Source organism: Geotrypetes seraphini, chromosome 7 (genome assembly GCF_902459505.1).
Source record: "Geotrypetes seraphini chromosome 7, aGeoSer1.1, whole genome shotgun sequence".
In the NCBI taxonomy this organism is placed as follows: Eukaryota; Metazoa; Chordata; class Amphibia; order Gymnophiona; family Dermophiidae; genus Geotrypetes; species Geotrypetes seraphini.
The window spans coordinates 193,352,637-193,376,026 of record NC_047090.1 but is presented as its reverse complement, the minus strand read 5'-3'; the positions used below and the strand labels follow the sequence as shown (position 1 = coordinate 193,376,026).

The 23,390-nt window shown below is 46.3% G+C and overlaps 1 protein-coding gene across 3 annotated transcripts in view; it reads right to left on the bottom strand.

Moving 5' to 3' along the window:
• Positions 1 to 3,876: 3,876 nt before the first annotated feature.
• NEK9 (NIMA related kinase 9) overlaps positions 3,877 to 23,390 on the bottom strand; it is a 335,370-nt gene continuing 315,856 nt past the window's right edge. For all 3 annotated transcript variants that reach the window (XM_033951413.1, XM_033951412.1, XM_033951411.1), the window contains exons 20-23: positions 19,767 to 19,910; positions 19,403 to 19,588; positions 6,842 to 6,895; positions 3,877 to 5,848 (exon numbers count right to left, since the gene is read on the bottom strand). In XM_033951413.1, the coding sequence (XP_033807304.1) occupies positions 5,693 to 5,848; positions 6,842 to 6,895; positions 19,403 to 19,588; positions 19,767 to 19,910 (540 nt within the window). In that variant the 3' untranslated portion in view covers positions 3,877 to 5,692. The remainder of the gene's footprint in view (positions 5,849 to 6,841; positions 6,896 to 19,402; positions 19,589 to 19,766; positions 19,911 to 23,390) is intronic.

Sequence of the window (23,390 nt, the reverse complement as noted above, 5' to 3'; positions counted from 1 at the left end):
TAAACTGTCCTTCCCCTCTCCACACGGTATCCTCTACGCAGGCAAACTGGGAAAATCCCTTCTCTCTAAAATCACAGGCCTTTGGAACGATCTCACTACCCCGCTGCGGAACCTGGGCACCCTCCAATTATTCCGCAAACAACTGAAAACCTGGCTATTCTCTAACATATAACCTTATTTCCCTGCTTATACCGTATTTTCACGCATATAACGCGCGCGTTATACGCGGTTTTACCTACCGCGCATACCCCTCGCGCGTTATATGCGTGAGCAGGGTATACGAAAGTTTTAAAACATAGTTCCCACCCCGCCCGACGCCCGATTCACCCCCCCAGCAGGACCACTCGCACCCCCACCCCGAACGATCACTCGCACGCGCTCCCACCCGCACCCGCATCCACGATCGGAGCAAGAGGGAGCCCAAGCCCTCTTGCCCGGCCGACTCCCCGACGTCCGATACATCCCCCCCCCCGGCAGGACCACTCGCACCCCCACCCCGAAGGACCGCCGACTACCCGACAATATCGGGCCAGAAGGGAGCCCAAACCCTCCTGGCCACGGCGACCCCCTAACCCCACCCCGCACTACATTACGGGCAGGAGGGATCCCAGGCCCTCCTGCCCTCGACGCAAACCCCCCTCCCCCCCCCATCCCCCCCCCAAGAACCTCCGACCGCCCCCCCCGCCGCCCCGCGCCCCCCCTGGCCGACCCCCACGACCCCCCCACCCCCCTTCCCCGTACCTTTGGAAGTTGGCCGGACAGACGGGTGCCAAACCCGCCTGTCCGGCAGGCAGCCAACGAAGGAATGAGGCCGGATTGGCCCATCCGTCCTAAAGCTCCGCCTACTGGTGGGGCCTAAGGCGCGTGGGCCAATCAGAATAGGCCCTGGAGCCTTAGGTCCCACCTGGGGGCGCGGCCTGAGGCACATGGTCGGGTTGGGCCCATGTGCCTCAGGCCGCGCCCCCAGGTGGGACCTAAGGCTCCAGGGCCTATTCTGATTGGCCCACGCGCCTTAGGCCCCACCAGTAGGCGGAGCTTTAGGACGGATGGGCCAATCCGGCCTCATTCCTTCGTTGGCTGCCTGCCGGACAGGCGGGTTTGGCTCCCGTCTGTCCGGCCAACTTCCAAAGGTACGGGGAAGGGGGGTGGGGGGGTCGTGGGGGTCGGCCAGGGGGGTCGCGGGTCGGCTGGGGGGGCGGTCGGAGGTTCTTGGGGGGGGGGACGGTCGTTGGGGGGGAGGGGGGTTTGCGTCGAGGGCAGGAGGGCCTGGGATCCCTCCTGCCCGTAATGTAGTGCGGGGTGGGGTTAGGGGGTCGCCGTGGCCAGGAGGGTTTGGGCTCCCTTCTGGCCCAACTACCAAAGGTACGGGGAAGGGGGGTGGGGGCGTCGTGGGGGTCGCCAGGGGGGTCGCGGGTCGGCTGGGGGGGCGGTCGGAGGTTCTTGGGGGGGGGGACGGTCGTTGGGGGGGAGGGGGGTTTGCGTCGAGGGCAGGAGGGCCTGGGATCCCTCCTGCCCGTAATGTAGTGCGGGGTGGGGGTAGGGGGTCGCCGTGGCCAGGAGGGTTTGGGCTCCCTCCTGGCCCGATATTGTCGGGGAGTCGGCGGTCCTTCGGGGTGGGGGTGCGAATGGTCCTGCCGGGGGGGGGGGGGATGAATCGGACGTCGGGGGGGGGGGTGAACGGAGAGTCGGGACAGCGCACGGAGAGGCGGGGCAGTGCACGGAAGTCAGGGGGGTGAACGGAGAGTCGGGACAGCGCACGGAAAGTCAGGGCAGTGCACGGAAGTCAGGGGGGGTGAACGGAGAGTCGGGACAGCGCACGGAAAGTCAGGGCAGTGCATGGAAGTCAGGGGGGGGTGAACGGAGAGTCGGGACAGCGCACGGAGAGGCGGGGCAGTGCACGGAAGTCAGGGGGGGTGAACGGAGAGTCGGGACAGCGCACGGAAAGTCAGGGCAGTGCACGGAAGTCAGGGGGGGGTGAACGGAGAGTCGGGACAGCGCAGGGACAGCGCACGGAGAGGCGGGGCAGTGCACGGAAGTCAGGGGGGGTGAACGGAGAGTCGGGACAGCGCACGGAGAGGCGGGGCAGTGCACGGAAGTCAGGGGGGGGTGAACGGAGAGTCGGGACAGCGCACGGAGAGGCGGGGCAGTGCACGGAAGTCAGGGGGGGTGAACGGAGAGGCGGGGCAGTGCACGGAAGTCAGGGGGGTGAACGGAGAGTCGGGCAGCATGCGCGGTATAATCGTGAGCGCGTTATACCAAAGTTTTTGTGCTTATCATCGTGATTTCTGCGCGCTATACACGTGTGCGCGTTATTTGCGTGAAAATATGGTATTCCCTCTATTTATATGCTCCTGTAAATCTCTCTCCTTTTATTTTTAAGCTTTGTAAACCGTGCCGAGCTCCACTTCCGTGTAGAAGATGCGGTATATAAACTTAAGGCTTAGTTTAGTTTATCTGCCGTCATCTACTATGTTCCTATGTATAAATATTTTTATCAGGATGTTATTTTTTTTCTTCACAGTAAGCCACTATGTTGTTCTGATTTTATGCTCCATAGCATTGGCTTCTCTATGATAATTCTTTTCAAGAAAATCCTGCTTTTGATTAAATTCCTTTCTCTTTTCTTTTGTATATATTCAAGGATAGCACCAATTTCAACTGTTCATTGCATTGGGTCGGCTGTTCTTGAATCTTTTTGGCATATCCATCACATATATTTAGATTCAATAGTAGGAGGTCTTTTATTATCTTTCAACCGCCATGTTCATAGGTTTTATCAAACTTTTCCGTTTACCTCTTTATATTTAGTTTCAACTAACTTTAGGAGGTCGTTTATTATCTTTCAACCACCATGTTCATAGGTTTTATCGGACTTTTCCGTTTACCTTTTTTGTTGGAGCTAGGGCATCCCATTTGTGAGAATATGCTGCCTGCTTGTCTAAGGATAAAGCACAGTTACTTACCGTAACAGGTGTTATCCTGGGACTGTAGGCAGATATTTCATAACCCTCTCACCTCCCCTAGTTGGCTTCTTCATTTGGGCATCGAACCGATGACCTTGCAAGCTGGCGTAAGGTGGGAAGTCACTCGCACATGCACAATGTGAGCAGTCTAAAAAGTTAGTTAAAGCTTAAAGTGATACTACACTTTTCACTGTCCATACCAGGGCTCCATGGATGTTGTCACCCATTTGTGAGAATATCTGCCTACTATCCCAGCATAACACCTGTTACGGTAACTGTGCTTTATGTGCTGACAGACTGAAATTTAAAAAAAACTATTGCAAACGCAGTTATTTCTATCTGCTTTCATGTAAGGAAGTGGGCAAGAAATGTCATGAAGAGTCAGCATTTTTAATGTTTATTTTTATGTATATTTTATACAGAAACTGTCTAGATAGATGGTATATAAATTTTAAAAATAAATATAGGCTTCCTATCCACTCCTCTTATTTACTTACAAGTACATTTACTCTGCAGCTCCTCAATCATCTCTCCCTATACTCCTCTGTTCATTGGGCAAATCTCTCTTATCTGTATCCTCCTCCACTAATCTGAAGAGTCTGCTTGAGTCAACAAATCAAGCTCCATCCATGGCAGTATCCAAATTCAGAATAAAAGCCCGCCTTTTCAAGGCTGCTTTTAACTTCTAACCCCCACTTGCTTGTATAGTACCTATGCCTGAGAAACACCCTAACTCTACTGAGCAGAGGCTTTTTGAATGTTTTAATGTATAATGAGCTATAGGAATGATAAGTAGTAGTAGTAGTTGATTCACAACTGCCAGTGAAGTTTGTGGTCATACAAAAAAGGAAAAACATTGATCAAAAAACCTCTGGCATTCTAAGATAGATATGAGACTGAGGCAACCCAACACAACCTTTAATGAATTTTTACTCATTTTAAAGAATAGCACAGACACATTGGCATCATTGCACACAGCATGGATCTATCTTTTTATTGTGCTAGGCTCCATCGGATGACATCACCCGTCTTGTCTCTGGAGCGAGACATTTGTTTATGGTCAAAATCAGATATTCAAACTAAGAAAGAGAGAGAAAGTGACTTGTCCAGGATCAGAGAGACAATGGTAAAAATGTAAATCAGAAGTGAGATACAGGGAGATGAAGTGACTTACCCAGTGCTAGACAAAGTTGAAATCTGAAACAAAAAATTATTCTTCATTCACCTTTCTGACATTAGATTACTTTTTATCTGCACACTGAAAATCTCTCTAAGGTTGGTCAGGGAAACTCAATGAAAATATTGTGCACTATGTGAAAGAAATACCAGGCTAGCTGGATCTGGAGATCCTGGAAAGGTCGGCATTCACAACCTCCAGAGAGAAGAGTAGAGTCAGCTATTAATCAACATCAATATTAAATGGTCCGTTTCATGGATATCCCAGAAGGAGCTGTGGTGCAATAACCGCAAGCTGAAGACTATTGCTCTAATCACTCAACTGACTATACTGGAAGGAGTTTGCAGGGGCAAAAGGCTCACATAGTTGCATATGAAGATACAAAGGTTCCATATCAGCACAGTTCCAAACTGAGCTGAATGTATAAAAACAAAAAAACCCTAAAAAAAACAAACAAAAAATATCCTATAAGGTGTATGGGGAGGGAGGGGGGGTGAAAAAAGATCCTGCAGATCCATAACACCCTTTTCACCACAAGAGAAAATATCACATTCACAGAGAAAGATGCAGAAACAAGGGCAATTTGTTCTCCTTTTAGTGTTTAAATTTATGATCCTTATTTTAAGCCTCTACATAATCTTTCCAATCAACTGACACCCTGTAAATCAAGCCTAGATTTACAGATAGAAATAGGAGTAAACTCTTTTGAGACAAAAACACACATATGAAAACAGAAAAAGGTTATTGTTCTCTTGTGGATATACTAAAAACAGTTTTGAAAAAAGGACAGGGTGGACCAGCCCTTTTAAAACTCAGAAAACTAGGAGTTGGGATTGCTCAGTACTTGGCCTCAGTTCAGAGCTAACTAGAGCACTCTCCCATAGTAATCCAGTGTGCCAACATAGTACTGAGGTACACACACTTCCCTTCTGGTCCAGCAGGTGTTGGGGAGGAACACTCTTATTCCTTGAGCCAGTCCCAGCTAGCAGTGTTATGGGACATACGTCCTCTCTGACTCAACTGTCCTAGCACGGTGTAAATGATGGACACTCATCTGAGCCAGTACTGAGGAATAAGGTTCCATCTCACAAATGAGACATTCAATTCAGGCCCAGGGTATTGTACCTAAGACAATGCATAAATTCCAATGCTAGTTCTATACTGTGGTGCCTGAAACCCCCCCTCCCCCCCAGAATTGGCCAAAAAATCTTCAGTTCCTTGCCATTAATTCTGGTGAATGCAGATGTATTATCTCATGTGATGGGTCTTATTAGAATTATTTTTTTTAACAACATGCTATCCTGTGCGCCTTCACTTTATTATCATGCTGCAATACTTAGAACTTGTCCTGGTGAAGAAATGATGCTGGAGGAGGAACAGTCATTTGCCACACCACTGTCAGCTTCTTCCACCCAGATACTGAGGGCAGCACCTCCAGCCAGCCTTTCAAGCTCGACAGGGATCTGCTCCTCCTTGCCATCAGTGAACTGAAGCATGACAAGGTACTCTATATTCAGTCAGTGTACTGCTTGGAGTGTGCAAGCCTTCGAGATTAGGCTTCAGGGCCTGGCCCTGCTCGACAAGAATCAGTTCCAAGGAAACACCAGGATTCTGCATCCATATCTGGTTTAGAAGCCATGTCAACATCTTCTTTAAAGTTGTCTGAACACACTGCTGTAGTATGACTAACTCTGAAACAGGACTCCAACTGTTCAAAATAAAGCAGAATAGTCAGTCGATCTACTTCAGCCTTAACTCTATCCATAGAAATCACCTTCTTATGGGAGTGGGAATTCAACAGATAACAACTAATTGGAAAGACTGTTCTAGATTGAATTGTAATTTTTGGTGGAACTCAGTTTGTCATATGTATAAGATGGAAAGATTTTTTGCGATACAGAGGGGGTATTTTAAAAGATTTCAAGAGGTGTGGAGGCCATTAATTGAATATTATAACGAGTAAAGTTTATTCTTTTTCCTTAGGGGATAATATATAGAAATGGGATGGGATGGGAGGGATAGGGAGGGAAAAATATTGGAAAGATGTTGTTATGAAAAATAAGGAGATATATGTAATAGGATGGGATATTTATTGTTGTGCATTACTGGGTATAATAAAATGTTTAAAGTGTTTGAGGAAGAAGGATGGGGGGAGGGACAGATTTCATGTCAGATTAATTGAATTATCAAAAAGAGATGTATAATTATATATAAATTTGTAAGGAATATTTTATTGATATGGAAAAGGGTGGGAGGTGGGGGGGGAATAAAAACATGTATAATAATATTGTTTAAGAATGCCAAGTGTGTTATGTAAATTAATTGTAATAATACTGTACACTTGTTGAAAGAAATAAAAAGGAATAAAGATTTAAAAAAAAAAAAGAAATCACCTTCTGACTTCTTTATCCCCCCCCCAATTTACTCATCTGAAAAGACACCAACTCCTGAACATTCCCATGCATCATGAACCCTCCCTCTGCAGCAGATGGATCCCTCCCTAAATGGTACCAGGCAAAGGTTCGCATTGGAACTTGCCATTTCCCTCCTGAACTTGCAGATTCACAGAGTTTATTCAAAGGGGTAGCATGGAACAAAGCCCCTCAGCTTGCTGTCTTGGGCAGTCACCCTTTTTTTTAACATACTCTTTCCCAAAACTTGGAATCCCACCTTCTATTTCTGAATTTCCCTTTCCCCTCACCTGTTTCTGCAGCAACTGGATCTTTTCCGCTTGCTTCTTCACTGTCTGGCTCAGCTGTGGATATAGCACAATAATAGGGTTGTTTTATAACAGGAATTAACACTACACAAATAAATATCCCTGTGTAGGAAGACTGAATTTTCAAAATCAAAATATATGTATATTCTTTAGCGTCCCTCCAGACCAGTCCAGAAATAGATGGGTTTATGCTCCTCTGTCAGCAGGTGGAGACTGAGACACTAACTTTTTGCTACAGTGCAAGTGGGATGTGCAATCCCTCTTACAATCAGTCTTTTCTCAGTCTCCAGTAGGTGCAGTGGTAAGATTGGTGCAGTCTGTGCTGAGGTTTGTTTTGGGCCTGTTGGAACTGGTTAGGGAATTTTTCTGGTTCCTTTTGCTGTCTGGATAGAGCTTGGTCCTACCAACCTCGGGGGTGCTACACTCTAAAGGGTCGAGTCCCTCCCCCCCCATTTCCCCCACTACCCTAGGTTTTCTGTGTTTAGAGGAGCCTCAACTGTACGCCTTGCCACCAATACCAGCACTGACTACAGTTTAGAGTGCCATGTGGGGTCTGCTCTAACTTGAGACAGTTTGTGAGCTGGGAGAAGTGAAAAAAAAAAAGACACAAGAAATAAACATAGTAGATGAGCATAAAGTGGTCTTGAGGCCGACGTTTTTCTATGGCATTATTGTACGTGGGTTTTTGGCACATTCAGTATGAGTACTTCGAGAAGCAGCCCAAGTGCAGTTTATTTGGGCGCCGAGCAGTGAATGCGGCTGGCAGGTGCACAAAATGTTCTGGCCGCCTCGAGGATGACCCGACTTCGAGTGTCAGCATGTGTGTCTCCCCTTCGCTTACACACCACTCATTGGCGGGAGGCGCTGGTAACACCTGGGCCTCACCTGCCGCCCACGCCGGGGTTTACTCAGCTGCTGGTGGTCAGGCAGATTTGGGCTTGTGGACTGCTGGTTAGGCTGGGGATTCCTGTTAGAGAATGACACGGTGGCGGTTTACCCGCGGCCACCGCATTTTAGCCGTGGGTCACCCGCCGAAAACAGGGAAGAAAACTAGCAGTCGCTGCGGCGACGGGGACAAGGCCATTCACCGCCCGCGGGGCGGTGAATGGGTCTTGTCCCTGCAGTGAGGCATGAAGGATCGCGCGGTCCCCGCAGCTCACACCCGCCTGCCCAATCGATTCTAGTGTTTAGCCAGCTCTCTCCCTTCTCCTCACCTTAGTTTGTAGATTTTCTTTTTCGGCGACCCGCACGCTATCAGAGAGCCACGCACCCGCCGCTGCTCAGTTTCGATCTTCTGCTCTGACGCAACCGGAAACAGGAAGTTGCAGCAGAGCAGAAGATTGAACACTGAGCAGCCGCGCGTGTGCGGCTCTTTGGGAAAGCGTGCAGGTCGCTGAAAAAGAAAGCCTGCAAACTAAGGTGAGGAGAAGGGAGAGAGCTGGCTAATCACTACGATCGATTGGGCAGGCGGGTGGGGGCTGCGAGGACCGTGCGATCACCCGTGTTCCCGGCTCAAACTGTAAGGAGGGAGTGAAAGGGAAAAGGATTCTGGGCCAAGGGGATGAAAACGGAAAATGGATGCAGCGGGGACGGTGACGGGGCGGTGAATGGGATGGCAGTGGCAGTGACGGGGCGGTGAAAGGGATGGCGGTGACGGTGATGGGGCGGTGAAGGAAACGGCAGTGACGGGGCGGTGCAGAGGATGGTGGGCCGGTGACGGGGACAGATTTTTTCCCCGTGTCATTCTCTAATTCCTGTGTTGCCATGGATGCTACCGATGTTCTCAATAGCGGTGGGGTCAAGTTTGGTTTTGGTGCCGCATTTAATTTCAGGTGCCAGCTTAGCGACGGTGCTTCCCTCAGTTTTGGCGGGAAACGCATCCATTTTGGCCATTGTCTCAGGCGACCTTTCTCCTGTCTTAGAGAGACAGGAACAGGTCTTAAATCTGTCTTCTGCTCATGCTATGATTTCTAGATTGCTGACAGGGTTGTTGAGCCCTGATTTTATGTTAGCCATGTGCAAGGCTTATTTACAAGCGGCTGGGGGTCCTGCTTCAGTTCCAGGGGTCATCTGCTGAGCCTTTCGCTTCCACAGCCACCCTGTTCAGTCTCCTGCTAAGGTTGCCTCTATCTGGCCCCCTCGTCCATCGTCCAAGTGGCCGTGGATGTCTTGGGCCGAGGTTTCTTTTCTGGCAGATCCTTTTCCTTTGGATGGGAACTTGGATCTTGGGGAGGATTTTCCAGATGTTAGGGGGGTCTAATGTTTTGGATAGAATTTTTTCTAAGGCACCGGTTGGCGAGGACGCGTATGTTGTGCATATTTTTCCTTGGGAAGAGATGCAGGAGCTCATTCTTCAGGTGTCTTCAGTTTTACACTTTGAAGAAGATGCTATGGACTCCCTCGGGTGGTGGACCCTCTTATTAGAGGGGTCCGGTCAACATCCCATTCTTTCCCTATGCATCAGGATATTGGGATGTAGTACATGCTCCGCGGAATGTTCCAGATGCACTTTTTTGATTGGTGCGGTTCGTGGCCAGACTCTATCCCATTCCAGATGGGGATAGTGATACTTTTAAGTTTCCAGCAGTGTCTCGGCTATTGCATGCAGACATACTGTGCCGGTGAATGGCGGCTTGGCCCTCAGAGATCCTCAGATGGAAGTTCTACTTAAACGCAGTTTTGATGTGGCTGTCCAGGCAGCAAATTGTGGCAGTTTGGTGGTTTGGTGTTTCTGTTATCTGCGAGAGTTCTTGACCGCAATGTGGCTGATTGGTTCATGGATCAGGAAGTTCTTGAGCTGGAAGTTTCTTTTCTCTCTGATGCCATGTATGATCTGTTGGGTGCCTCGGTCAAGTCCATGGCTCTAGGTGTGATGGCCTGTCGTACCCTATGGCTTTGGAGTTAGTCGGCAGATGCAACATCTAAGGCTAAGCTCAGTAAATTTCCCTTTTGGAGCTCCTTTCTCTTCGGGGAGGAGTTGGATAAGCTGGTTCAGGCCTTGAGTGTCTCTAATGTGCCTCAGTACAGTTTAAAAAAACCCAAAAACCCCAAAACAAAACACCAGAGGACCAACCTCGCCAGGTTTTGCATGGTGGTTCTGCCTGGGGACGTTTGAGTGGATTTCGTAGGTACCGCCCTGGCTGGGGTGTGACCTCTTTTCCTTCCAGAGGACGTTTCTTCCAAAGCATTCATTGCGGGTCCTTCCCCTGGCTCCAGTCAGAGCCTGGTTGCGGGAGTTTTTACCGGAGATAGGCCAACAGATCAGTGGGTCCCTATCATTAGGGGGGCCTACCCCTCCCCCAACCCATGAATGATAGAAGTGAACTTTCTATTTTGAATTGTAATGATATTCTTGGTAGTTCTCAGAAAGTTCAAGATAGTGAGGATTTAGTCTTGTCTGACTGCGTATTTATCCACTCCTATCAAGCTCCAAGATCCCTAGGGTGTGGAGGTCGGTCCATTCAGCTTGCAGCCCTAAGATTTTGTGGTCTGGGAAAGCCGCTAGAAATATCTGAGGCAGAAAGTCCTTTCCACCTTTCAGCTGCAGGCAGGCACAAACAGTGAGCTGTGAGTAAAATCCCATTCCTATGGGAGAATTGGGGTGGGTCACAAAATACCCAATTTGAGGGTCCTTGGGGCTAGAATTTAGGTCTCCCATCTCCAAAACCCGTTTCTGTGTTTTTGAACTTTTCATTAAGTCTCCATGGGCTATTTTTGGTGTAATTTTACTGGCCATTTTGAATTTCAAACAATATAACAGAGAAAATGACAGCAGATAAAAGACCTGAATGGTCCATCCGGTACACCCAATATTCATACTCATTGTACAGTATATTCATAGTTAAATTGTCTTTAATATTTCTGGGTAATAAACCATAGAAGTCTGCTCTGGTCTATCCTAACCATCCTGGCACTGGAACTCCTATCAAAGCCCTCCCTAGCTCATTCTAAACCAAATCACCAAATATAGGACACAGACCTTGCAAGATTGTCCAGTACCGGCCTTAGTTTGTTTTATGCCATTCATTTTCTAACCAGAGATCCTCTGTGTTCTTTCCACGCTTTTTTTAATTCCATCACCGTTTTCATCTCTACCACCTGCCTCAGAAGCGCATTCCAGGCATCTACCACCCTCTTCGTGAAAAAGAATTTCCTAACATTGCACCCCGCAACTTCAATTCATGCATTCTAGTTTTACCATTTTCCCTTCTTTGGAAAACATTTGTTTCTATATTAATACCTTTCAAGTATTTAAACATCTATATCATATCTCCCCTGTCCCTCTCTAGAGTATACACATTCAGGTCTTCCAAACTCTTCTTTTACATCTTTTGGCGCAAGCCCCATATCATTTTTGTTGCTTTTACATCCTTAGTTAGATAAGGCCTCCAAAAATGAACACAGTATTCCAGATGGCGACTTGTACAGGGGCATCAACACCTCATTTCCACTTCTGGTAATGGCTCTTTCTATATAGCCCAGCGTCCTTCTGACTATAGCCACTGCCTTGTTACACTATTTCATTGCATTCAGATCCTCAGACACGATCACCCCAAGGTTCCTCTCCCCATCCATGCATATCCTGGAGCCAGGATCCGCGACATCACCACCAGTATAGACAAACTTCTAAAACCTACTGACCATTTCCCTATGTTTCTCATTCATGTAGGTACCAACGATACTGCCAGAAGCACATCAGACAGCATCCCTAAAGACTTCGAGGCCCTGGGAAGGAAGCTAAAGCAGACAGGAGCACAGGTGGTCTTCTCATCAATCCTCCCAGTAAGAGACAAAGGCAGAGACAGGGAAGAGCGCATCCATAGGACCAACGAGTGGCTTCGCGAATGGTGTTTAGAGACGAACTTTGGATTCCTAGACCACGGAGCAGCGCTACAAGGACTACAGGGACCTGATGGACTTCACCTAACAAAGAGAGGCAAGAAAGTTTTTGGACATCGACTAGCACATCTACTTCGGAAGGCTTTAAACTAGGTAAGTTGGGGGAGGGTTCACACATACATACCAGAGCAGTAAGGATCCATCCTGGTGAAGCAAGTAAAACCCACACTTCTGAGCCTAAGGTAAGTACCCATAGTATACACACTTCTGAGCCTAAGGCAAGTACACTAACGGGGATAGGCATATCATCACAAATTTGGAGAGCAATGTATGTTAATGCACACAGCTTGGGCAACAAAATCCTGGAACTAGAAACAGAAATAAGGAATGCAGACCTTGACATAGTAGCGATATCCGAGACCTGGTTCACAGACTCGCATGGGTGGGATATGGTTATACCAGGCTACAATCTACTTCGTCGGGACAGAGAGGGCAAATTAGGAGGGGGGGGTAGCACTATACACTAAGGATAATATCAAAACTACCAGGATCACAGAGGTTAGATACACAGGGGAATCACTTTGGGTAAACCTGACCAGAGGGAACGAAAAATGCCTTTACCTCGGTGTGGTATACAGGCCTCCGAGACAAAAGGAAGACGAAGACAAAGAATTGATTGAGGACATAGAGAACATCACTTTGCGTGGTGACACAGTACTGTTAGGCGACTTCAACATGCCAGATGCAGACTGGAACACCCTCTCAGCAACTACGAGCGGTAGCAAGAGAATAATAACCTCCATTAAGGGTGCACAACTAAAACAAATGGTATTAGAGCCCACCAGGGAAAAAGCAATACTGGACCTGGTACTCACAAATGGAGACAGTGTCTCGGAAGTATCAGTGGGAGACACGCTGGCCTCCAGCGACCACAACATGGTATGGCTCAACCTCAGGAAAGGCTTCTCTAAATCAAACACAGCAACGAGGGTCCTCAACTTTAGGGAGGCAGATTTCGACCACATGAGAGACTTTGTCCATCAAAAGCTGCAAAACCATGCAGAAACTGACAATCCGGAAAATATGTGGTCAAACCTAAAATCCATCCTGAACGAAGCATCTAGCCGCTACGTAAAAACAGTAAGCAAACGCCGGAGAAACAAAAAACCACAATGGTTCAACAAGGAAATTTCTGACCTCATTAAAATGAAAAAAGAAACATTTATTACCTACAAACATCTTGGGAAAAGGGAGGCAAAAGAAGACTATCAGGCCAGATCTAAGGCTGTCAAAAAGGCAGTCAGGGAAGCCAAACTTCAAACAGAGGAAGATCTAGCACGGAACATTAAAAAAGGGGACAAATCCTTCTTCAGGTACATTAGCGACAGGAAGAGAAACAAAAATGGAATAGAACGCCTTAGGAAATCAGATGGAAACTACGCAGAATCTGATACTACCAAAGCAGAACTGCTAAACGAATACTTCTGCTCAGTATTCACCTGTGAAGCACCGGGAGATGGTCCGCAACTACAAATAAGAAACAGCCAAAATGACCTGTTTCGTGATTACGAGTTTACACCTAGTAATGTCTACCACGAACTTTCAAGACTCAAAGTAGACAAAGCTATGGGGCCAGACAATCTACACCCCAGGGTACTCAGAGAGCTGAGTGAAGTTCTGGCTGAACCACTATCCGTACTCTTCAATCTTTCCATGCGCACGGGAATAGTACCCCTAGACTGGAAAACAGCTAACGTAATTCCACTCCACAAAAAGGGCTGCAGAACGGAGACAGGAAATTACAGACCGGTGAGTCTTACATCCATAGTGTGCAAACTCATGGAAACACTGATCAAACAGGAACTTGACAAAATTCTAGATGAAGAAAATCTACGTGATCCACATCAACACGGATTCACCAGGGGAAGGTCCTGCCAATTTAATCTGATTGACTTCTTTGATTGGGTGACCAGTCATCTGGATGCCGGTGAGTCCCTTGACGTGATATACTTGGACTTCAGCAAAGCTTTTGATAGCGTTCCACACCGCAGGCTGTTGAACAAACTAAAATCGATGGGATTAGGGGATACATTCACAACATGGGTAAGGGATTGGCTAGATGGTAGGCTTCAAAGGGTGATGGTAAACGGTACCCCCTCCAAAACGTCAGCAGTGATGAGTGGAGTACCTCAGGGCTCCGTCTTAGGGCCGATTCTATTCAATTTATTCATAGGAGATTTGACCCAAGGACTTAGAGGAAAAGTATCACTGTTTGCCGACGATGCCAAACTATGCAACATAGTTGGCAAAAGCAGTGTGCCTGACTTTATGACACAGGACCTAAGACAGCTTGAACAGTGGTCATCAACTTGGCAGCTGGGCTTCAATGCTAAAAAATGTAAAGTAATGCACCTAGGCAAAAAAAATCCACACAGAACTTACACACTAAATGGTGAAACCTTGTCCAGGACCACGGTGGAACGTGATTTAGGAGTGATCATTAGCGACGATATGAAGGCTGCCAATCAAGTAGAGAAGGCATCGTCCAAGGCAAGACAAATGATGGGCTGTATCCGTAGGGGTTTTGTCAGCAGAAAACCTGAAGTCATAATGCCACTGTACAGATCCATGGTGAGACCTCATCTCGAGTATTGTGTTCAATTCTGGAGACCACACTACCGAAAAGATGTGTTGAGAATTGAGTCGGTTCAGCGAATGGCTACCAGGATGGTTTTGGGGCTCAGGGAACTCACGTATGAAGAAAGGTTAAAAAAACTGCGGATGTACTCATTGGAGGAGCGAAGAGAGAGAGGGGACATGATTGAGACCTTTAAGTATATTACTGGGCGTATAGAGGTGAAAGATGATATCTTCAGTCTTACAGGGCCCTCAGTAACCAGAGGACACTCGCTGAAAATCAGGGGAGGGAAATTTCAGGGTGATGCGAGGAAGTACTTCTTCACTGAAAGGGTGGTAGATCATTGGAACGAGCTGCCTCAGAGGGTGATTGAGGCCAGCAGCGTGTTAGATTTCAAGAGAAAATGGGATATTCATGTGGGATCGCTAGGAGAGTAAGAATCAGGGAGTAGGTCATTGGTATGGGCAGACTCGATGGGCTATAGCCCTTTTCTGCCGTCAATTTCTATGTTTCTATGAGTCTCTCATCTCTCAGAACATACAGTTCCTTCGGATTTCTACTCCCCAAGTGCAACACTTTGCACTGAATTTTATTTGCCAAACATTAGACCATTCCTTTTTTCAAAAGCCTCCATTTGCCTAAACGCACCCCCCCCCTGATTTTGCTCCCAGTTACATTGCGCCTATGGCAGGCCTATCCCCTTTCCCTTCTGGCGCAGGTGGCTCTTCTTAATATGATCATACTTCCCACTTGGCTTTATTTATTTCAGATGCTCCCTCTGTATTTGCTCTGTCGGGATGAGAACACCTATATTCGCCTAGTCCGACGTTTCTTATGGCGAGGTCGTCGCGCTCATTTATCTTACTCACAGGTGATGTGACCACAGTACAAGGAGGGTTTGGGCTTGCGTCACATCAATGACTATTTTCAGGGCATATCTGTCTTCTCTAATACTTCATTGGAATTAGCGTGTTATCAGTAGGAGCATTTCAGTGCTTATTTTCATTCTGTTCCTTCCGCTCACTCTTCTGATATGCACCTTAGGGTTTTGGCCTTCCCTTACGGAAGGTGTGGAAATGGGTGTGTAAGTTTCACGGTATTAGTGCCAGTGAGTCACCCCTTTTGCCATTGTGTAGTAATCAAAATTTTGCCCCGGGTGTGGGGGGTTGAACTGTGTCTATTCGACCTTCGCCTCTCCTGATTTTTGCCATTTCTCCACCCTATCATCCGAGGCCATCAGGATTGCGTGCATTCCTTCGGTGGTCCATTTTATGTACATTAAAATGTATTTTTCTTAAATGGCTGAACAATGAGGCTTCAACAACTTCCATGTGGCGTTCTCAGATGATTCTCCTGCTGTCTTGGGAGCGTAGAGATGTGCCTGATCTTTCTACTGTGCGGGGGGAGCGTTTCATGGCCATCTGGGAGCTTTTTTGGAATACCATGACTCCAGTGGCCCGAAGTCGTGTTTTGAACTGTTGATTGAGACTTTGCTGTTCGTATTTGTGCTGTTACTTTATGTGCTTAATATTGGGGACTCCAGTCCTTGGGGGGGGGGTTGGGGGGGGAAGGTGGGTGGGGGAGAATGTTTTCTATTAAACTATTTTCTTTGGAGCACTGCTTGTTAGGATGAATCTTGGTACCTGTGTTTTTCTCTGCTGTAATAAAAATCATTTTACCACAAAAAAGGTTTGAGGGGAGATCCGGGAAACTACAGACCGGTGAGTCTGACCTCAGTACTGAGAAAAATGGTAGAGGCGCTGATAAAGGACCACATCATTGATCAGCTTGACGGACACGATTTAATGAGGACCAGCCAACACAGTTTCAGCAAAGGCAGATCTTGCCTGACAAACTTGCTGCACTTCTTTGAGGGAGTAAACAGGTGGATAGACAAGGGCGACCCGGTCGACATTGTATATCTAGATTTTCAGATGTACTCACATGGATTAAAAACTGGCTGGAGCATAGGAAACAGAGAGTGGGGGTAAATGGACAATACTCAGACTGGAAGAGTGTCACTAGCGGGATGCCGCAGGGCTCGGTGCTTGGACCCATGCTCTTCAACATCTTTATAAACAATCTGGACATTGGTACAATGAGTGAGGTGATTAAATTTGCGGACAATACGAAGTTATTCAGAGTAGTGAAGACACAGGGGGATTGCGAAAACATACAAAGTGACATAATCAAGCTCGAGAAATGGGCATCGACGTGTCAAATGAGGTTCAACGTGGATAAGTGCAAAGTGATACATGTCGGTAACAAAAATCTCATGCACGAATACAGGATGTCCGGGGCGGTACTTGGAGAGACCTCCCAGGAAAGGGACTTGGGAGTTCTGATTGACAAGTCAATGAAGCCGTCTGCACAATGTGCTGCGGCGGCAAAAAGGGCGAACAGAATGCTAGGAATGATAAAGAAGGGGATCACGAACAGATTGGAAAAGGTTATCATGCCGTTGTACTGGGCCATGGTGCATCCTCACCTGGAGTAAAGCGTCCAGCATTGGTTGCCGTACATGAAGAAAGACACGGTACTACTTGAAAGGGTCCAGAGAAGAGCTACTAAAATGGTTAAGGGGCTGGGGGAGCTGCCGTACAGTGAAAGATTGGAGAAACTGGGTCTCTTCTCCCTTGAAAAGAGGAGACTGAGAGGAGACATGATAGAAACATTCAAAATACTGAAGGGAATAGACTTAGTAGATAAAAACAGACTGTTCACATTCTCCAAGGTAGGGAGAAAGAGAGGGCACTCTCTAAAGTTGAAAGGGGATAGATTCCGTACAAACGTAAAGAAGTTCTTCTTTACCCAGAGAGTGGTGGAGAGCTGGAATGATCTTCCAGAGTCTGTTGTAGGGGAAAACACCCTCCAAGGTTTCAAGACAAGTTCCTGATAAACTGGGACGTACGCAGGTGAGGCTGGACTCATTTAGAGCACTTGTCTTTGACCTGGGGGCCATCACATGAGCGGACTGCTGGGCAGGATGGACCAGTGGTCTGATCCAGGAGCTGCAATTCTTATGTTCTTACAGAAAGACTCCACTGGTTCTCAAAGAAGTATGCCTTGCTTGACTTGCTTGACTTAGGGGGGCCAAGGCTTACTGCTCAGGCTCCTCTAAAAAAATGTTGGAGAGGTGGAAGAAATGGGGGGAGGGACCCAGAACGAGACTCTCTGGGGTTGATACCCCCGAGATTGGACAGACCCCCAAACAAGGCCCACCCAAGCTCAATCCGGTCAAAAACAGGGACTAGAATCCCTAAACAAATTCCAACAGCCCTACCAAGGGAGATGGGTACAGCTCCTCACACCTGCTGAAACTGAAAGAAGACTGATAGGAATAGGGAAAGGCACCTATTATGTACTATTCCACAGTTTTGTTTCAGTCTCCACCTGCTGGTCATGCTTGTAAGATTTCCTATAACGGTCTAGAGAGTGCCACAAGAATCTGAGAGTAGTAAGAATATGCTCTTACTACTATTGCCTTTTTCGATGTATTAGTAGTAAAGGAGGAGGGACCATTTTCTGACAACAGTGTTTATAAAAGGGATGGATAGAAATTTGCAATTGGAATTTACAAGTATGCACCCATATCCAATGAAAGCCAGTATACCTTATGCTCAATGCTGAAGATATTGCCAGATTTGTAGCAGCCCAGTTGAATATGATAACAAGGTCAGTGAATTAATGCAGAACTTTGAAGAAAGGGGGTACCCCTAAGACTATGGTTTCATGAGCTGCCAAACGGGCATTCTTTAATCTTAGAGAGGAGCTACTGTTATGAGTGCAGACAACAGGACTTGAAATCTTTTAGAAAAGAACTGAAAACTCATTGATTTGTACAAGCATTTTATTAATGTGGAATACTTTTTTAGATAAGATATATATAATTAGATATTCTGATAGTAGAAGTTAGATGTGAATGCTGACATGTTGCTTTCAATGGAGGGTGAAGAACTTATGTGCACAACGGAAGAGCGGGACTTGGGTGTGATTGTATGTGATGATCTTAAGGTGGCCAAACAGGTTGAAAAGGTGATGGCAAAAGCTAGAAAAATACTAGGTTGCATAGGGAGAGGCATTGCCAGTAGGAAAAAGGAGGTATTGATGCCTTTGTGTAAGACTCTGGTGAGACCTCATTTAGAATATTGTGTACAATTCTGGAGGCCGCACCTTCAAAATGATATAAAAAGGATGGAGTCAGTCCAGAGGAAGGATACTAAAATAGTGTGTAGTCTTCGTGATAAGGTGTATGGCGACAGACTTAAATATCTCAATCTGTATACTTTGCAGGAAAGGGGAGATACGATAGAGACGTTTAAATACCTACATAATATAAATGTGCGCGGTCGAATCTCTTTCATTTGAAAGGAAACTCTTCAATGAGAGGGCATAGGATGAAGTTAAGAGGTGATAGGCTCCGGAGTAATCTGAGGAAATACTTTTATACAGAAAGGGTGGTAGATGCGTGGAACAATCTCCCAGAAGAGGTGGTGGAAGCAGAGACTATCTGAATTCAAAAGGGCCTTTTACCTGCCGTCATGTTTCTATATATAAGAGCTTACGTATGTGCTTTTAATATAATCTGCTTAGGTTTTAAGCGGAATAGAAATTTTAAAATAAATAAATAAAACATGTACTGCCAAATAAAGAAAATAAAAGAAATACAAAAACAAAATTAGACAATCATAAGTGCAAAACAACTGATTTTCCAATTTAAAAAATAGAACAGAAATTCCAATTAACAGATAAACAAATTAACATTAAAACAAGAGTATTCTCTAATCGAATGCTTTCTAATAAAGGTCCCTTGTTAGAAGACATCTCTTGCCTGCTCCCGCTTTTCCGAATATCCACAATGAAGGTGCATAAGATAGATCTGCATGGGTTGGTGGCAGTGAACTGAACTTATTCTGAAAAACTGACAAGTTTTGGAACCAGTGGAATAGTATGTTAAAAAAAGTTATGAAGTTCTAAAGTTACTTACTGACAAGGATTGAGTGCACCAAGATTGATTTGCAGTGTGTCTCTTGGGTGGAAAATACTTGGCAGCCCCTATAACTCACCCACTTTGCTTCCTCAGCTTCTTGGGTTAGCCTGCAGAGTTCCATGGAGAGACGGAGGTTCTCCTGCTGCAGTTGTTGCTGTTGGGATAAGCACTGCATCACCATTGCCTGGAGCCGCTGCACCTCTGCCTTCAGTGAGCTGCATACACAAGCAGCAGCTGACACCTTCCTCACACAGTCCGAGTCCTATGAGTGGGAAGTACATAAAGAAGGTATAGTGAGGAGACTAAGAGAAGGGACATCTGCTAAGTGTTCAATATGGTTTCCTCCAGAATCATCCTATTATCGATATCCTCAATGCCCCACCCCTAAACCTCAGTCTCCTGTATGCTCCTCTCAAAGGCTTTCAAGTTTCATGCTTTACCGATGTTTCCTCACAGGGCTTCTTATACTGCGCAACTATTTCAGGACTTGCTCTCAATGCCTGCAGCTGCTGGAAAGGTGAGGACTCCATGCTTGTGAGAGAGGGGCTGTGAGGCATCGGGATAAATTCTGCATTCTCCAGCTCCTGCAGGAACCAAGAAAAAAACAACAAAAAACAGCTTTAGCAATACACCACTACATAAAACTTAAGAGACAGCTTCAAGTTCAGATATACAAAACGCTTGTCCATATGCCAAGAAGCAGACCTTACCCACATGTGAAACTCATGTGATACAGCCACCTCAATTCAGCCCACACCAAATCACATTGCCTTTTCGTCCCTCTCAGAGCAGCTCAGGCCACTGGGCTTGTGTACACCCACACATGGATGGAGACAAAAACTTAAGCCCCTTAAAAGCAAGCGTTCAGGATGATGGTTCCAGCAGCTCCTATTTGGGCCTCATCAACTAGTTCCTACCCAGGGCAGTGTTTGGGTGTCAAGCTTAACAGAAAGTCCAGCCTGAAGCTGGGGTGATACTCAGTAATGCTGGGTACCCCCCCCTTGCCTCATTCTTTATTCATAATATGGAGAGTCAAATCCGGGTGATACTAGGTGGTGCTGAGTTTCCCTTCTTTCTTTAAAAACATTCTGATTTTACTCTTGAGGCCCTTTCATGCTCACTTTTCTCCTCGTGCACAGCCATTGATTCCTTTTGTTACTTCCTATCTCTCCTGCATTTCTGCAGGTTTGTGCTTCTTTTCTGGTGCCATATTGTCTTCTTGGGAGCGCTAAAGTAGCTTCAGAGACCCATTGTATTCTTAGAGCAATCTTCTTCGGTTCTAAAATAACATAGGCTCTCTCATTTTCATTTGTGCATTTAGTTGCTGCTTGGAGTCCGAGTCTGCAGCTGGTTTTTGTTTGTTTCCTGCTATATTAGCAGCATGGGATACAGGATGTATTTATTTGACAGTTGCGATTCAGTTGTTTGTCTCTGGCACAGTTCAGCTCCCAGTATCTTCTGCAACAGTACTCCCCAGTAGAAGTTCTGAACTTAAAAAAACACCTCCCCTCAACCGCCCCCCCAAAAAAACATACTGCAACCCCCTAATGATAGTAACATAGATAGTAGATGATGGCAGATAAAGATCCAAATTGTCCATCCAGTCTGCCTAACTTGACTCAATTCAATTTTTTTTTTTCTCCTTAGCTCTTTCTTAGCTTTTCTTCTTAGCTCTGGGCAAAAATCCAAAGCTCTGCCCGGGACTGTTCTTAGGTTCCAACTACTGAAGTCTCCATCAAAGCTCACTCCAGCCCATCCCCCACCAAACGGCCATACACAGACACAGACCGTGCAAGCTTGGGATGAACACAGAGGATCTAGAATCAGAAAATAATAGTAAATATTGAAGAACTAAGGCCAGTACTAGGTAGACTTGCACGGTCTGTATATGGTCGTTTGAGGGAGGATGGGCTGAAGAGAGCTTCAATGGCTGGGAGGGTGTAGATGGGCTGGAGTGGATTTTGACAGAGATTTTGGCAGTTGGAACCCAAGCACAGTACCGGGTAGAGCTTTGGATTCTTGCCCAGAAATAGCTAAGAAAAAAAATTAAAAATTTAAATTGAATCAGGTTGGGCAGACTGGATGGACCATTCGGGTCTTTATCTGCTGTCATCTACTATGTTATGTTGCAAAATTTATAAGAGTCGTCAAATGATGTGATTACACATTGAGAACTACAGCCTTTTGGCTTCAGTTTGTCATTCTGATGAAGAGTGCCATCTACACCCTCCCAGCCATTGAAGCCCTCTTCAGCCCATCCTCCCTCAAACGACCATATACAGACCGTGCAAGTCTACCTAGTACTGGCCTTAGTTCTTCAATATTTACTATTATTTTCTGATTCTAGATCCTCTGTGTTCATCCCAAGCTTTTTTGAACTCTGTCACTGTTTTCATCTCCACCACCTCTCTCGGAAGCGCATTCCAGGCATCCACCACCCTCTCAGCCTCAAATTATGCCCTCTGGTTTTACCATTTTCCTTTCTCTGCAAAAGATTTTGTTCTACATTAATACCTTTCAAGTATTTGAATGTCTGAATCATATCTCCTCTGTCCCTCCTTTCCTCTAGGGTATAACATATTCAGGGCTTCCAGTCTCTCCTCATACGTCTTCTGGCACTAGCCTCCTATCATTTTCGTCACCCTCCTCTGGACCGCTTCAAGTCTTCTTACGTCCTTTGCCAGATACGGTCTCCAAAACTGAACACAATACTCAAATGGGGCCTTACCTATGACCTGTACAGGGGCATCAACACCTTCATTCTTCTACTGGTTACACCTCACTTTAATACAGCCCAACATCCTTCTGGCAGCAGCCACCGCCTTGTTGCACTGTTTTTTTTGCCTTTAGATCTTCAGACACTATAACCCCAAGGTCCCTCTCCCCGTCCGTGCATATCAGCTTCTCTCCTCCCAGCATATACGGTTCCTTCCTATTATTAATCCCCAAATGCATTTTTCAGTATTGAATTTTAGATGCCAGATATTAGACCATTCCTGTAACTTTTGCAGATCCTTTTCCATGTTTTCCACTCTCTTCAAACGTTTGAAGCTGGTATTTAACTTTTTGGCTATGAAAGCTGTTTGGTGAACTTCTAAAGGAGAATACAGTGGATTCTGGAAGCTTTTTGAGAATCCATGAAGAAACCAACTGTGTTGGTGAAACAAGTGCTTGTTGGAGGCTTTGGCTCTGCTGTGGACTTGACTGTGTGCTGTGGGAGTTTTTGCCTGCCATTGAAAAAAGAAGTAGCGATTCATACTGGTGGAGTTCCTTCATTTCTGTCCTCTGGTGCCAGAGCTAAGTATTTTGCTTCCTTGTTCAGCAATGTTGCATTTTTGAATTTCAATGTTGGTGAGTGACATTTTTTGGAATCGTTTGGGTTTTACTGTCACTACTCTTTTTGATCTTGAGAGACGTTTAAATACCTATGTAATGTAAATGCACGTGAGTCGAGTCTCACTCATAAGAACATAAGAATTGCCGCTGTTGGGTCAGACCAGTGGCCCATCGTGCCCAGCAGTCTGCTCACATGGCGGCCCTTGCTCAAAGACCACCACCCTAACTGAGACTAGCCCTACCTGTGTACATTCTGGTTCAGCAGGAACTTGTCTAAATTTGTCTTGAATCCCTGGAGGATGTTTTCCCCTATGACAGACTCCGGAAGAGCATTGCAGTTTTCTATCACTCTCTGGGTGAAGAAGAACTTCCTTACGTTTGTACGGAATCTATCCCCTTTCAATTTTAGAGAGTGCCCTCTCGTTCTCCCTACCTTGGAGAGGGTGAACAACCTGTCCTTATCTACTAAGTCTATTCCCTTCAGTACCTTGAATGTTTTGATCATGTCCCTTCTCAATCTCCTCTCTTCGAGGGAGAAAAGGGCCCAGTTTCTCTAATCTTTCACTGTACGGCAACTCCTCCAGCCCCTTAACCATCTTAGTCGCTCTTCTCTAGACCCTTTTGAGTAGTACCGTGTCCTTCTTCATGTACGGCGACCAGTGCTAGACGCAGTACTCCAGGTGAGGGCGTACCATGGCCCGGTACAGCGGCATGATAATCTTCTCTGA